This window comes from Sinocyclocheilus rhinocerous, unplaced genomic scaffold (assembly GCF_001515625.1).
Source record: "Sinocyclocheilus rhinocerous isolate Xijiao unplaced genomic scaffold, SAMN03320098_v1.1 scaffold1636, whole genome shotgun sequence".
NCBI lineage: Eukaryota > Metazoa > Chordata > Actinopteri > Cypriniformes > Cyprinidae > Sinocyclocheilus > Sinocyclocheilus rhinocerous.
The window spans coordinates 770,094-787,707 of NW_015628289.1; the positions used below are offsets into that span (position 1 = coordinate 770,094).

Below are 17,614 nucleotides of genomic sequence, written 5' to 3' on the forward strand. Positions count from 1 at the left end.
GCTGTTTAATGCCACTCAGCGGGTGTTGCAAAAGAAGTTAAATAAAAAGCGCCCATCCATAAAAAAAAGTGTCTCACATGGCTCCGGGGGGTGAACAAAGGCCTCCTGTAACGAATTGATGTGTTTTTGTAAGAAAAATATCCATATTCAAAATGTAATAATCACTTTAATGTTGCTTGAGCCAACAGTTGTACACGGAAGCAGCTCCGGACGGATGACATATGAGGTTGGCTTTGCGTGTTTACGCCACTCAGAAGTGACGAACGCGGAAGCGCAGGAGAGAGATCAAAACAAAACAACCTGTCCCTGAAGGACTTTTCCAGTTCTTTTCCATCACGTCTAAAATGACAAACAGTATAGCAAAAGCAGCCATTTGGCCCAGAGCATCTTCTTGAAACCTGTCATTTTAAAAGCTTTTTATCCCTCTTGCCTCTCGTTTTAACAATGAGGGGTGAAAAAAACTTATCCAACTGCTTTTCTGTGTGCATTTCTTCTGCTGAACTGCAGGCAAATTTGCAAATCAGATCCAATCCAATTAATATAAGTGACTGATGTTATCACGCTGATTTTGTTAGATTGAATCTCAACGGCAGGAATATTGGATCCAGTCTCTTTACCAGATCCTGTGAAGATATCTGGTTTGTCTTGCAAGTCTTGTGTGATACCAAAAATCAGTGCTTTGTCTGGTATACAAAACTGTATTTACTAAAAGTCTTCTATCAGATTGAGAGAAAGCCAAGGAAGAAGAAAGCAGGAGAGAAAGTGATGATTATAAAAAATGAATGGGGTTTATTGAATAATCTTAGTTCCGTATTGAGAATCTCTAGATCCTTCCATTTTTAGGAGGTAGCATATCTTGACAAACAGAATTTACTTGCACAATAAATCATATTATAATTGTGATCACGATTTCTGCTTCTCTCGTTTTATTAATCGTCTGAGATATTTGCCCACTGGTTATTTATCCTTAAAATGTTTCATTTTAATTTGCCATTTGTGTTATCTTGCACTAAAAAGTCTCCACAAGTTTAGCCTTCAGAGCCTTCTCTTAAATGGGTACATTTTCTGTCCAGTGGTGTACTTAATCTTCCCAACCTGGCAACTATGCACACACGCTCTCTCTATATTATGGAAGAAGCGATGATGATCTGAAAACACCGGCAAACAATTTTGCTCAAATGTGACCCTGGACCACAAAACCAGTCATAAGGGTCAATTTTTTGAAATTGAGATTTATACATAATCTGAAGGCTGAATAAATTTGTCCAAATGAAGTTCTTTGCAATGCATATTACTAATCAAAAATTAAGTTTTGATATATTTACGGCAGGAAATTTACAAAATATTTTCATGGAACATGATCTTTACTTAATATTCTAATGATTTTTGGCATAAAAGAAAAATCGATAATTTTGACCCATACAATGTTTTTTTGGCTATTGCTAAAAATATACCCAAGCGACTTAAGACTGGTTTTGTGGTCACAAATGAAAATCAGTTTTCTTTCACGCAGATGTTTGCGCTGTTTGCTGCGACTAAATCTGCAAGCAATTCATGCGAGTTGATTGTTCTCTTAAAGGCAGGGTAGGTTTTTTGGTTAAAAAACATGTTTTGTTATGCTTGTTGAAAGTCTCTTCACATCCCAATAGCAATCATGTTAAGTGGTCTAAATATGTTTTTATATCGTCTGTGGAAGGCGTAGGACCATAAAATGTACATCCAATCATATCCCTCGGTCCGAGGGCTCCGATAGGCTGTCTTACCTACCTGTCGACACATGTATTTGTTCCGCGCACCCTGTTTGCGCAGACATGATACGTCATCAGCGCGTTCCATTACGCTATTACAGACCGAGCGAGAATGGAAGGCGTTATTATTGTAATATTATGCGCTTTGTACTGAAATGTTTTCTCACCAGTGAATAAGACATGAGGTAATCTGACAGCGTTGCATTCAACCCTCCACCAACACCGTCTCTCATCGTGTCGCTGGTTAAACTCTGGTCTGCCTGAGTGTGTTCATGTGTTTTGGAGGAGGCGTGGCTTTGGAGAGGGATTTGCAGGGAGGGTGGGATCTTATGCTATAGCTATTGCTAGCCTTTCCGAAATCGCCTACCCTACCTTTAATTTGTGCTTATGTGAAAGTGCAATAATTCTAATGAAATTGTGATTTAATAATCATGATTATATTTTTGAGCGACATAATATGATTAACAGTTTAACCATAATCGTGCAGCCCTAGAATTTACCACACAGCACATACATATTTTATTTTATTTATTATAATTTTTTACACTAACCATACCTCTGCTGTGCTCTGTTTACTCATTTGGTTGTTGCAACTAATGAGAGGTTTCACACACAAAGCATTTTTTTCTAATTATTGCCTTCACAATAACAAATGTCTGTCGAGATTGTGCACCATTGTGGAATTCCCACAAAAGGGTGACCGCCCAAACACAATGGACATTCCTTCAATCCTCACAGGTTTACTGGAAGTCTCAATAGAACGATCAAGAGTTCCAGTGGCAGTGGCTATTGTGCACGCTGCATATGAGGACACAGAGTATGTGTGGAGAGGGAGGTCAGACTCCCACTGGGAGGCCCTTCATTCTGGATGGTGGAAGGGCTTTCTCTCTCATGTAATCAAACCCCTGAGAACCACAGCCTGCCATTCTGTTGACATGGGGCCTGTGTGAACGAGACATGCGCTATGAGACTTGCAGAGAAGGCTTTGGGAAGGATTGTACAGAGAGCTGGGGGCACATCCTGTTAGAACAGATGTGCAGGTTTTAGTTTCAGAGCACAAGGTGTCGGGTTTATCAGTGATCACATTAAAGTCTGTTAGAGCAAGAGCGAGGTTTGCAAAAACATGATTATAGACTGAGCCAACTGTGAAATTATCCAGTTTTGAACAGAAACATGATACTTTAACAAGTCTCAGACAAAAGAAACTGTAGAGAGAGAGAAAAAAAAACATGGTGTAGTTCAGCTATGTAGTTTTTAGTAATAGAGATTTTTTAGGCCAAAATCTCTGCAGTGTGATTCTCACCAGGATCACTATTTATACTAACTGTCTGCTACTCATATACCAGTAATTCAATTAATTTTACATTGTTTCTTAAAATATAGAAATAAATATGCATTCTTATAATTATACATGCAAATGAGCAGCATTTAACTGCTTATTATCATTCATTTTTATTAAAGATTTCCTAAAAATAATATTAATATATGCCGACTGGATAAACATTTTCCGAAAGCACACTTGAATTTCCTTGCCCATTAATGATGAATGTTGACTTCTGAATGATAAAGAGATATTTGTGAGTGTTCTGTAGGTGGAGGTGATGCATTTGTACAAATTGCGCTTGAATTTTGGATGAATTGCGATTTATAAAGAAAGATGCATTTACATTTTTGTGCATACTGACATTTTATAGGAACATTTCAGAAACAGTCATATGTTCACATTTAGCATCTGTATAAATGAAGCGCTAGGATTATCAGTTCATTAAATTACTGTATGTAAAAAATCCTCTTTTAAAAGGCAGAGCTCTAAATGCACTTTTGCATAGATGTGTAAAAGCAACATGAAGCAAAACTAACCTCTTTAAAATTTATAGATAATCAGTACATTTTAAAGAGGTTAGTTTTGCTTCATGTTGCTTTTACACATCTATGCAAAAGTGCATTTAGAGCTCTGCCTTTTAAAAGAGGATTTTTTACATACAGTAATTTAATGAACTGATAATCCTAGCGCTTCGAAATAGCAGTTTTGAGTTACAGGTATTTTAGGATGTATCCTTAGTGCTGTTGGAAACAGTTTTTTTTTTTTTAAAGCAGTGAAACATTTCACATATTCTCTTTGTTCACCTCACAGTATACACTGATACTGTAGGATTTTGTATTGTATTCTTTTTTGAATTGATTTCTTTGAGGTCTGTGTGTGTATATAAATGTACAGTGTACAATTGTATGTGTGTGTATTGTAAAGATTATGTCCTTGGAGACATTGTGTTTTGGTGTAATCTCAGTTGTGCTTACAGGTGCTTGGCAGTGGATCTGCATTCCAATATAACAGTTAAACTGCAGAGCTTTCTTGGCAACACAGGTGGCACAATTGTGACCGGAGTTTTTTAGGGGCCTAGGCTCCGAATGTATTTTTGTGAATGTGTTTTTGGTTTGGTTCAAAGAGTTTTGTGATTAAAACTAAACCACACAATGAATCACTAGAGCTGAGATGAAACTAGAGCTGTCATTCGATTAAAAAAAAAATACACACCCAAAATTTGTAATCATAAACATATTTTCTCATTGGATCTCCAAATTAACGTGGAAAAAACATAAAGGCAGTATTTTAAATATATAATATAAAAAAAAAATTTTTAATGGCATCTTTTTTGCTAAGTACTATGAATGAAGCCAAAGCCTCTATTAAATAAAACTTATTTATTTATTTATTTTCTAGGGATAAAATGAGTAATTAAAGCCATTCAACATTACATTATAGTCGAAAGCCTGATCTTAACTGCAAATTACCAGATTGTTTTGTTTATGGTTTATTAAGAATCACAGAGCTTTAAAATATTTACATCCTTAATTCTTAATTAATTTCCTGGTTCTTTATTACTGTTTACTTGAACAATTACTTAAAAGCTTGTCTGGAGCTTTATTAATTTACAAATACTTTTATGGCTACATACCATTGTGATTTAATTAGTTCATATTTTTGTATTTATTTAAATATTAACATTTACTTGTTTATTTGAAAGACTTTATTCAATATCCTAGTAGTGTTTGCTGTGAAATTTCACTGGTATTAGTATCAACAATTCTAACTGAAACACTATGCCACTGTTTTCTAGCAGTTTATGTCCATTGTCATTATTAACCCTTGTGAAAAGGAAGTGCGCTTAACTGTACTGAATGTACACTTGTATTGTATTTTAAATCATAAAATGAAAAAAGAAGAAGTACTTAATGATATCTAATATTACTGGAGTGCTTAAAGTGAGACACTTTCATGACCATGTTTCTTAACACACTTAAGTAGTTAAGTGCATTGTAATAATGTCAAATTAAAGTACATTTTAAATCATTATTTTTTTTATCTTTTGTCATGCTTTACAAAAGCAAACTTATTTTGATGTGTTTACTAACACACTAAAGCACGTGTAAAAGACTGATGATAATTTTACTGTAGCATGTTATTCGATATTGCATTTAAAGTTAATATACAACTTCATCATTACAAATGTGTAATTATAAATATATTTGAATACAACATACAAGATTCAATAGAATTTACATTAAAATATATTTTAGTTCACCATAAATGCTTGTCAGTACATTCAGCAGTACACTTTAACCATGAAACAATAGAATTATGAAATTACATATAAACGGGATAGTTCACCCAAAAATGAAAATTCTGTCATCATTTATTCACCATCATGTTGTTTCAAACCTGTACACTGCAAAAAATGCTTTTATAGCTTCGATTTTTCGTCTTGTTTCCAGCCAAAATATCTAAAAATTCTTAAATCAAAAAGGATTCTCTAGACAAGTAAAAATTATTGTCTTGTTTTCAGAAAAAACAAGTCAAAATTAAGTGAGTTTTTGCTTGAAACAAGCTAAATAATATGCCAATGGGGTAAACAAAATAATCTTGTTTTCTGTTTGAAATAAGATTATTTTGTTTATCCCATTGGCAGATTATTTTGCTTGTCAGAATAATTTTTACTTGTCTAGAAAATCCTTTTTGATTTAAGAATTTTTAGATATTTTGGCTGGAAACAAGACAAAAGATCTAAGCTAGAAAAGCATTTTTGCAGTGTATGACTTTCTTTTTCATACAATGGATGACAATGGTAACCAAAAGAGTTTGGGTTACCAGCTTTCTTCAAAGGAATTGTTCACTGATATAGCAAAGCCTCAACTTTGTTTGAGTTTTCCAAAGATAAATGGAGGTGGCCTGTGTATTGAATTTTAAGGTCACTGATTTTGTCTGGCCTGTCAAGCCGTTGAGTCTGAGGGCATCAGGCCAGACCTTCGCAGCTGCTCTTTCTGTAGTGCCTTTGACCGGGTGAACACCCATCCCCCTCGTCCCACAGGACCATCCTTCACTGCTGGTGCAGCCTGGGTGACTGAGTGCATTGTGTATCTGGGTGGGTGTAGGACGGTCTTGTCAACATGTCAAGAGTCCGACGTAAGTTCCTAGCTAGCTCAGCAAATCCTTGTAACCGAGTTTCACGTGCTTTACATCAAAAGGAAACAGAAGCAGGGAAATACATCAGCGTTTCCAAACAGATCTATGTGTAAAGAAACTGAGCAAGGCATAACAAAGCCCTGAAGAATCCAGCTAAACCAGTCTGCTGACATTAGTTTCCTTTGAGGTGTACATTCTGTGAGTTAGTAGGTTTGCTGTAATTATAGTCGACCCTTTGCAAAAACAACAAAACATGTCAATTGTTTAACCAGCTTGACACACACATGTACACACTCAGGCAGGTGCAAACAACATGATGTTTATGGTGTCTGGAAGCTCTATACACACCTGTTGCAGTGCAGAAAGGAAGCACGTTTCTAGAGAAGTGCTTTGTTCCTACATGTATTATGTATTTATTTTACATATTCGACTGTTCAAAAGTTTTGGGTTGGTAAGATCATTTTTTTATGTTTTTGGGGGGAAAAAAAAGTCTTATGCTCACCAAACTGCATTTATTTGATCAAAAATACTGTAAAAACTGTAATATTGTGAAATATTATTACAATTTAAAAGAACGTTTTTCTATTTGAATATGTTTTCAAATGTGATTTATTCCTGTGATGCAAAGCTACATTTTCAACATCATTACTCCAGTCTTCAGTGTCACATGATCCTTCAGAAATCATTCTAATACTCTGATTTGCTGCTCAAAAAAAACATTTCTGATTATTATCAATGTTGAAAACAGTTGTGCTTCTTAAAGGATTAGTTCACTTCCAGAATAAAAATGTCCTGAAAATTTACTCACCCCCATGCCATCCAAGATGTTCATGTCTTTCTTTCTTCAGTTGCAAAGAAATTATGGTTTTTGAGGAAAACATTCCAGGATTTTTCTCCATGTGGTGGACAACGAGTTAAAGGTCCAAATTGCATTTTCAATGCAGCTTCATCCCAGCAGAGGTATAAGGTCTTATCTAGCGAAACGATCTGTCATTTTCTTAAAGGTGACCTATTATGCCCCTTTTTACAATATGTAATATAAGTCTCTGGTGTCCCCAGAATGTGTCTGTTACAAATGTACATACTTTTTAACCACAAATGCTCGTCTTGCACTAGCTCAACTTCACGCATTACGTAGTCATGTTGGAAAGGTCACACGTAGGACGTAGGCGGAAGTACCAACCCAGTGTTTACAACGCGAACGTGCAAAGAAAGTAAAATGCCCTTTACAATAAAAGGTAAAACAACGATGTCGGACATTTAAAGTTGAAGGAGAAAATGAGTTTTTCCGCCCTACCCTACCTTTCTGAACCGGCGTATACAGATGAAGAGCTAACCATGCGTGACCTTTCCAACGTGATTACATCATGCGTGAATTTGCGGACACGCATCGCGGAGCTAGTGAAAGATGTGCATTTGTGGTTAAAAAAGTATATAATTTTTTTTTTTTAGAAAATGACCGATCGTTTCGCTAGATAAGACCCCTATTCCTCAGATGGGATTGTGTAGAGTCCTTTGAAGCTGCATTGAAACTGCAATTTTGACCGTTCTGTTGGATCCGTTGGCCACCATTGAAGTCCATTATATGAAGAAAAATCCTGGAATGTTTTCCTCAAAAACCTTAATTTCTTTGCTATTGAAGACAGAAAGACATGAACATCTTGGATGACATGGGGGTGAGTAAATTATCAGGAAATGTTTATTCTGGATGTGAACTATTCCTTTAAGGCTGGAATACACTACAGAATTTTGCCCTGATTTTTTTAGATTTTAAAAGTCATGTAATGTTTTCCAGCCTTTAATAGTTTTTTGAGGGAACTGTAATATGTTTTTTTTTTTTCTTTCTCAGATTTCTTTAATGAATCGAAAGTTTAAAAAAAACAAAGCAGCATTTATTTGGAATAGAAATCTTTTGGTAACATTATGCATTTACTGTCACTTTTGATCAATTTAATGCATCCTTGTTCAGTACAAGTATTAATTTCTTTTATTTTCTCTTTGCTCTTTTCATGTTTAGGTCTGGATGACAGCCTACAACCGTATGTGCACAACTTTGAGAGAGAAAAGATTAATGGAGAACAGCTACTGAAGATCTCACATCAGGACCTTGAGGAACTGGGCATTGTCCGCATTGGCCACCAGGAACTGGTTTTAGAGGCTGTAGATCTCCTCTGTGCTCTGGTTAGTGTTCTTATTCACATTTGTTGTGGCTCTAAATTAATGACCTAATTATGACATATTTACTGTCGCAAATATATAAGGACTGCTAATTTAAGCTTTACTTACCAAATAGCTTTATATTAGGTTTCTTTTACTACTATGTATATATTGTACATTAAAAAAGAAAAACAAGCATTTGATACAATGTCCTTATTGTGTGCATATACTATACTGTTACATTGTACTTAAACTTACATGTAATTATATCACAATGTTATTATATTACAGTGTTGATCCTAAACCTAAACTTAGCCTTAAACCTACCCCTTCATCTAAACTAAACTAATAAACTTTAATAAAAGCTAAATTTGGCTCTCCAAGAGTTTTGTGTATGTTCACAATAAGTACATTTTATCAAATGAAAAAACGAACAAAATGAATCACTCCCCCTCACAACATTTACTACCACTGGAGCATTTTCAGGCCTGAAGTGCCAGGATATTTTGCCAGTCCACACTCAGCACAAGCCCTAGTAAAGCTGCTATTACAGTCAATACATTTTGCCAAACCACACTTACTGAGAGCAGACAACACAGAATGAAGCAGCGTTCACATAGGACGTGTTCTTGCTTTCAAGAAGAATTAATTTGATAGTTCTATTAAACTATAAAATTAGTCCTAAACCTTTATTTCAGTTTTAGTTCATTTTTATTTATTTAGTTAGTTAGTTTATATGGTTTTAGTTTTAATTTTAGTTAACGATAATAACCCAATTTGGTCAGAGAAACAAATAATTATATTAAGGGAAAAATAGTAAATCAGTTTCTACTAGGGATGTCCCGAGCCGATCTCAAGGATCGGGATTGGGGCCGATCAAGCATTTTTTAACTAATCGGTATCGGCTCTCCTCAGCCTGATCCTTATTTTATTTCAGTTGTCATGCCGGTGTTGTGCAGTAGGAGGTGGTATGTGTTGTTAAGTGGGTTTGCCAACAGCCATTAAAAGGTGATGGGAAGTCCGGCTCTTTTCAAAGATTCGGCTCTTTTGGCTCAGCTCCCTTAGAAGAGCTGGCTCTTACGGCTCCCAAATGGCTCTTTATTTAGTATCACTCGGAGCCTTCTATTTTAGCCCAATTTAGCAATTGTGAATGGTTTGTGTGTTGGTAAGCAATTTTTTATTCAGTGTTTTTATAATAGCCTTATTTTTATGCATTTTTTCGTTGCAAAAAATACAGTTACTATTATTTAATATTTCAATACAACTTTAATTGAACAATTGAACACAGAACCACAGCAAACAAATCAAATAAATAAAAGCAAAAGTCTTAACATTAAGAAACTTTAGTCTTTAGTGCAGGTTGGCATTCAGAAATATCAGATGCCTCAGCTTGGGTGTGCTGATGCGATTTCTCCTCTCTGTGATTATTTGTCCTGTTTTTGAGAAGACCCCCTCTCTGTCGCTCTGTTTACCTGGCCTTTACCACTACACTCGCTGTCTTCGGAGTGTGTGTCCCCCTTCCTTCTTTCACGTAATGGTATGATCCTAGTCTATCCTCCCATGTGAATAGCCGCATGTGTATTTTTATTTTTTTTGTAACAAAAAAAATGCATAAAAGTAAGGCTTTTATGAAAACACTGAATAAAAAAATTGCGTACCAACACACAAGCCATTCACAATTGCTAAATTGGGCTAAAATTGAAGGCTCCGGCTGAAGATTCGGTTCTCCTCGACGGGAGTCGGCTCTTCTCGTTCGCTACAAAGAATCGGCTCTTAGAGCCGGCACATCGCTAAAAAGAAGACGCTCAAATGTGCGTGCGAGAAACAGTGAGGTCTGTTCTAGCACGTCATACATGTTTGAGATTCCCTGTTTAGTGTATTTGATGTGCACTTTTGTAACGATCACTCATTCATTTATTGTTTACTTTTATCCGCCATCAGACTTTCTGAGACGTCGTTGTTATAACGCATTGCTAAGGATTGCATCTTGATTTAGACTTGATTGACAGACTGGCATTCTGACACCGTGAGCTTCATGCTTTCTAACCTTATCTCCACTTTATGTTGCAATTATTCTGCTAATTGAACATATAAAATACAAGAAGTTTATATCAGTAGTCCCATATTCATAATTGTGAACACACAATATGTCTATAAAGTCTACCATTGTAACATGTATACACTGTGTGCATATAAAGAGAGTGTACCCTGTAATATATATATATATACACATAAACATACATCATATATACTGTATATTTATTTTACTCTCTGCACAACTCTGCATACATTGGATTGATTTTAATAACTTTAATGTACTTGAACTGTGCACCAAACATACATTACTTTATGCAAGTATCTGGAAAAATGACTGTTATTGTCTTCTTGCATTATTACCAAACTATTTTCCTGTTTGACACTGTAGCTGCTTTGACACAACCAGTATTGTAAAGCGCTACATTAAGTATTGGATCGGGACTCTGTATCGGCAGATACTCAATGTTCAGTAACTCGGATCGGGGACTCAAAAAACCTGATCGGGACATCCCTAGTTTCTACATTACTATTGTTATTTTATACAGACACTGTTGAGATCTCTTGGAGTCCTAACATAACACCGTGTCTACACTTGACGCAAGCGGCACGGCGTGGCGCGACTGACAAAATACTATAGAAACCATTATAATCAGTGATGCTGTCTACACTGGATGCGGCGCAACACGACAAATCCCCAACAGTAAACTGATGCCTCGTTCTATTTATGACATACTGATACAAAGTTCAAATTTTTGCTTTGTCACATCCAGTATAGACAGCCTCAAGCTGTTGCAGCGCGGCACGGTGCGACACGACAACTGTCATGTCCGGTGTAGACACGGTGTAAGGAGTGTAAAGTAAATTTCAGCACTCTATTTAAACATCTCTTTGAGCAATATCCCATAGATCTTCATGTATAATTGTATGACTGACTGTATGCAGTCCTTTTATTAATATTTTCTAAAGGCAGCACACATTATGCCAAATAATTTTAAAGTCTAAATAGGGCTGTGAAATTTTAAACAGTCCAATTGCTTTACATCATGAAACACTTGAGCAAGGGGTGTTGAATTTGATACATCAAGGATGGTACTTCTAAGCATGGATAAAATTGCACTGTGTGCAATACCGTCTCTTTGCTTTTTGCTGCGTCTACTGGACAAGCCTTCATTCATTGCATGCCAGAGGCGGATAGAATTTGTCTACTACAAACAAATTGTACTGAGGCAAGTCAAGCAGAAAGTTTTGTATATAAATCAAACAAGTGTTGTAAATCAGTGGCATGCAAGCAAACAAAAAAGCTGGAGCAGTGGAATGCAAACTTGTGTTGTTCATATCCATCAGGTGGTGGCATGTGCACATAGGTGTGGAATGCAACCATAAAAAGTTTCACTGCTGAAGCAATAATCAGCTCAATTAAAAATTGAATTTACTGCGCTCTCAGTCAGGGGAATCACCCGACTGACAAAATACTATAGAAACCATTATAATCAGTGATGCTGTCTACACTGGATGCGGCGCAACACGACAAATCCCCAACAGTAAACTGATGCCTCGTTCTATTTATGACATACTGATACAAAGTTCAAATTTTTGCTTTGTCACATCCAGTATAGACAGCCTCAAGCTGTTGCAGCGCGGCACGGTGCGACACGACAACTGTCATGTCCGGTGTAGACACGGTGTAAGGAGTGTAAAGTAAATTTCAGCACTCTATTTAAACATCTCTTTGAGCAATATCCCATAGATCTTCATGTATAATTGTATGACTGACTGTATGCAGTCCTTTTATTAATATTTTCTAAAGGCTTTTCCTGGCCCACAAATATTGATCAATCAACATTACTATTTTCTTCCGTTGACCTGCTAATTTAAAAACAAATAGGTAGTTAGTCACATACTATTTGAGCATTCATCCACACATTTGAGAAAAACATGTAATGTGCACTTGGTTTTTGGAATAATAATGCTGTTTACCGAATAGAACAGCATGTGTTTTAAAAAAGGAAACAAGGAAATCATTACATGACAGATAACTAGGCTCAGACAGACTTTGGTGTCTGTAGGGGGTAGAAAATACAAGGACCTGAAATGAACACATGGACATGCTTAGAAGTTCTTGGTTGCTTTGACAGATGGTCGTGTCAATGCTTGTAAATGATACAATACATCCCAGTGTCCAGCACTGAATGCTATAATACGGCCTAGACCCTTAGGATCAAAAGGATTCAGTGGCCACAAATCCTCAGTTTTTAACTTTTTGTTGTTTTGTAGGTTCATATTTAAAAACTGAGTTGAAATTGTCATTATGTGAGAAGAAGGAGAGCATATCAACATGGAACAACAGTCAGTTATATTCTTAAAAATCAAGAACCTTTTTTGGGTCCCTAAAGAATTTTTTTTTTCTCTTAGTGTGAAGAACAATTTAGTAACATTTAAAAAAAATCTACTATAAAGAATCTTTTGTGCAATGGTTCCATGAATGTCAAAAGTTCTTCATAGAACCATATATATATACCAATAAAGAACCATTATTTTTAAAAGTATAAGTAATTTTATAGGCACTATTCCAAATACTTGACCACAGAGTACCTGATTGATCAATTGATCAATTATTCCAGAGAGCAGTGGATCAATATGAAAGTATGAAATCTTCAGATAAAATAATAAAGCAATATACAGACAGAATCTAAGATGTCAATTAACATTATGTGAAGTGCATCACAGTAAGGATTCTTGTAGAATTCATGATTTAGAATGAGACACTTATTGATTTTTCGAGATCATCCCCCCAAACCATATTTATCTGTTTTGTCCCCAAATCACAGCAGCCTCTTTGATGGAAAAAGTCTCCTATTGTCTCATAGCTCTGGAAATAATATTAAAGACACTCAGGCCACGTATTGAAGGCAGAAAGTGCTACGTGTTAGTGTTACCAGCACTCCAGATCTCTCCCTGATGGGGTCTCCTGAAGTCTATTTCATGCTGAACAGGAAACAAATTACTGCCCCATCTGTGGGAATATCCACTGTGAGATTTGTCTATGCCATGATGGAGGAAACCAATCTCTCATTTCCTACAATCCCTGTCAGGTGTAAGTAACCCTATCTTTCGATAAATAAAACCCCTCAAAGCACCTAGGGGAGTTAAAACACATGTGTTATATGACTGTCTGTGTTATATGTTATAAAACTGTCTAATGGTTAGAGAGACGGACTTGTAACCCAAAGGTCGCGGGTTCGAGTCTCAGGTCCGGCAGGGGTTGTAGGTGGGGGGACTGTTGCGCTCTCAGTCAGGGGAATCACCAACTCTTTAAACTAAAAGATAAAAAATGAACAGTTGTTGGTCAGTGTATCAGATGTACACCTTTGCTTTGTGCCTTGCTGTTTTTTCAGCATCTCACATACTGTATTTAAGACAGATTACGTTAAAACATTTTTCAAAATCATATCTCATGTCCCTGTATTCTGTTCCATTCTGTCAGTTGTGTTGTGTCAACTGTTTCAATACATGAATGCATTCTGTGTGTATGCACCTAATCCTCTCCAAACAGTGTTGAGTGCTGTCGTTGCCACATATACAGTACATCACACGTACCGTATGTATACCCTAGCGTATGTGTAAAAACCAAAGTATGCTTTGGGTTTTACAGTAATATATAATTTACAGTAAATATATAATTCTACTTATTCCTCAGAACTATGGTGTGGAGACAGATAACTTGAAGAACCTGGTGCTGAAGATGAAAGCTGTGACCAGCAGCCTTCACACTGCAACATCAGAACGAAGGAAGAGCCCTACGTATGCAAGCAACACGTCTAGCAAGCTCCCTCAGTCAGGGGAATCACCAACTCTTTAAACTAAAAGATAAAAAATGAACAGTTGTTGGTCAGTGTATCAGATGTACACCTTTGCTTTGTGCCTTGCTGTTTTTTCAGCATCTCACATACTGTATTTAAGACAGATTACGTTAAAACATTTTTCAAAATCATATCTCATGTCCCTGTATTCTGTTCCATTCTGTCAGTTGTGTTGTGTCAACTGTTTCAATACATGAATGCATTCTGTGTGTATGCACCTAATCCTCTCCAAACAGTGTTGAGTGCTGTCGTTGCCACATATACAGTACATCACACGTACCGTATGTATACCCTAGCGTATGTGTAAAAACCAAAGTATGCTTTGGGTTTTACAGTAATATATAATTTACATATAATTCTACTTCTTCCTCAGAACTATGGTGTGGAGACAGATAACTTGAAGAACCTGGTGCTGAAGATGAGAGCTGTGACCAGCAGCCTTCACACTGCAACATCAGAACGAAGGAAGAGCCCTACGTATGAAAGCAACACGTCTAGCAAGCTCCCAAATGAATTCCTGTCCTCTGTGGTTGAACTTATTGGAGCAGCCAAAAGTCTCCTGGCATGGCTGGACAGGTACAAACATCCCCATTCATAATTTCTTTACATATTTCTATTGCTTATTTCTGTTTCTGTTGCTTCTTTATTTATGTAATGGGGACGCATAGCATGTGAAGGGCTATGGTGTGTTGAGCACAGATGATTTATAAGGGGTTTTTACTCTTAAAGCTGATGTTAACCCTGTGTAAGATCATATATTTCACTGCAAAGTACAAACTTAGACTTGCATGAGCAGCACTTAGATTTTTCCAGACAGTTGAAACCAGATACAATCTGGCTTTCTTTCCAAACCCCTCTGTGCACAGCTAACCATATCTTTCTCATGAAGGAGAGATTTTTTGTGAACAAAAAAGCTGTTTCAATTTGGTGTAGGATTTACTTTGAAACAGTTCACACTCAGAAACTGCTAGTAAATTCACAAATAATTACAAGGAAATGGCAAGTAACATTATAAATAAACAAGAAATATGGAAGTAGAAAGACTGAAATAGTATTTGTAAACTGTACTGCAATAGTCTGTTTAATTCACAAATCCGAAAAATCAGCCAGGCAGCTACTCCACAAACCACGCAAATGTCCCTCACACAATTCCATTTGAGTTGACTAGAGACTGTATAACAGAGGCGGTCCACTTATAAATATATATAAATGGGAGAAATCAAAATTGTGGCTATTGTCCCAGCGTCTTGCATTTTCAGAGGCATCTCAATGCGGCCGTAGCAGTAATTCAGTCCTTATATACACTCACTGGCCACTTTATTAGGTACACCTTGCTAGTATTGGTTTGACAAAGCATGTTATTAAGCTAACTAAGGTACTTATCACACAATACATAGAACACACGAATTTAATCAAATTGAAAATGTACATCCAATATATATATCAAGAAAACCAGAAAGCGACTGCTTACATAGAGACAATTCCCAACACAGGAAATATGTTGGGATTTAATAAGTTCATCCACCTAGAACAATAGTCCAACCACAAAAACACAACTTCATCTTTTTTTTCTTTCTGAAAAACATTGAACGAAATGTGTTTTAACAAATATATACAAGCTTCATATTTCTGCTTTTAAACCCTTGAAGTTCAAGGCCCTGTTTACTGTGATTTTCAAGTGCCTTACTGTAACCACAATTTTATGTGGATATTATGACAAATGATGTCGGCTTTGAACTCAGAACACTCCTTTAAAGTCTAAGCTACTGGTGCTTTTATTACGCTTATTATTATGCCTTAACCACATAAAAATTCAGCGATATCTTCTCAAGTTACATGGTGTGATTGTTCTGATCTGTCTGGGAAAAAAAGAAATGGAAACTGACTGTGCTTAATGGTTTCATAGGGAGTTGACATGGTAACGTGTTTAATTCCAGCTGCAGTTTTTATGACCACAGACTCAAACTCCAGACACGCAGTGATGGAAATAAAGTTCTTGCTATTGTAGGCCACATCAGAAAACCCTTCACAAGGAGTTTGTTGTCCTGTCCTTGTATTAATTTGATCTTTTATACAGTGTGAATGCTGTAATGTCTTTTAACCTTTGTTCCCTCTGTCTGCAGAACTCCATTGACGGAGATCAGTGATTTCACCACCACCAAGAACAAAATCATTCAGTTGTGTCTGGAACTGACAACTACAGTACAACATTATGTTATCTTCCTTGCTTGTAGTTACATGCTTTCATATCTGCCATAATGAGAGATACTTCAAGATGGTTGAAGCAATGCATGATGTTAGGATGTTAGTTTGATATATATATATGCTCTCATATAATCTCTCCTGTTACATTCTTGGCTAGTATTTAAAGAAGTTTGGATGGTTAAATGGTATTTTTTAATTTAGTTAAAATGAAGAGGTTTTGGCATTGAAGAATTGGTCAGTGGCAATGTTCATTTTAGTCATATTGTAGACATTCCAGATTTCTTCTAAGAACTCATTTTTGTGTTTTCAGAAAGTGGTCTAAGATTTCTTCTGAGAATTTGAAAGACCTTTAACATTTTGACAGCCATGCATAGATTCTTGTTTGGGAAATGGAATATTCTGTAGAATTGTGACTTCATGGCTTTCTTGGCTGTCTATGGTAGTTGGAATACTTATTAAACTCTCAATTCAAATGACTTGGGGAGAGATTGAGTGTTTACAGTGTTATTTTTGACTGTTTGTAGACGTCTACTCTGTAATTGGCTGTTCTAATGGAAAGAGAGGGATATGGTATGTGGCACTCTCGGTTTTTACATTTTGGAATTCCATTTATTTCAACAAAACCTTTAACAGTGGATGCAGAATTTCCTCCTATATGTCACTGCTGTAAGGGCCAGATTATTGAAGCATGTTAAAATATAAAAAAAAAACATTATTTTGTGTATTTGGTGTAATGCAATGTGTTTACGCGGTTTAAGGTTAAAAAAACACATTATTTTCCACATACTGTACATCATTGTTGCTCCTCTATGCCCCGCCTTTCTGAAAAGCTCATCGTTCTGAAAAGCACTGTGTGCTCTGATTGGCCAGCTATCTAGTGCATTGTGATTGGCCGAATACCTCAAGCGTGTGACGGAAATGTTACGCCCCTTACCATCTTCAGGAAACTTTCCTCCGTAAAATGTGCTGCACACATCTGAATATTTGGGTTGAACTGTTCTGGAACAGTGTTGTATATACAACTTAACCACTGATTTCTAGTTGTGTCTTCTTTTGGAAAGTAGTTTGGCTTTCGCAACGAAACACACAGCATCTCCACGACATGGCGGCGGCGGCAACAATACTACAGCGAGAGTAAAAGTTAC

General features: G+C 36.4%; 2 protein-coding genes across 2 annotated transcripts in view; both read left to right on the forward strand.

The window, feature by feature from the left end:
* Nucleotides 1-14,263, forward strand: part of LOC107737275 (connector enhancer of kinase suppressor of ras 3-like) — a 30,061-nt gene extending 15,798 nt beyond the window's left edge. The window contains exons 2-3 of the mRNA XM_016548742.1: nucleotides 8,228-8,391; nucleotides 14,102-14,263. Coding sequence (XP_016404228.1) covers nucleotides 8,228-8,391; nucleotides 14,102-14,263 — 326 coding nt within the window. The remainder of the gene's footprint in view (nucleotides 1-8,227; nucleotides 8,392-14,101) is intronic.
* A 194-nt stretch (nucleotides 14,264-14,457) lies between these two features.
* The window catches only part of LOC107737278 (connector enhancer of kinase suppressor of ras 3-like), a 9,461-nt gene continuing 6,304 nt past the window's right edge, over nucleotides 14,458-17,614 (forward strand). Inside the window, exons 1-3 of the mRNA XM_016548743.1 lie at nucleotides 14,458-14,529; nucleotides 14,638-14,840; nucleotides 16,388-16,473. Of these exons, the coding sequence (XP_016404229.1) occupies nucleotides 14,458-14,529; nucleotides 14,638-14,840; nucleotides 16,388-16,473 (361 nt within the window). The remainder of the gene's footprint in view (nucleotides 14,530-14,637; nucleotides 14,841-16,387; nucleotides 16,474-17,614) is intronic.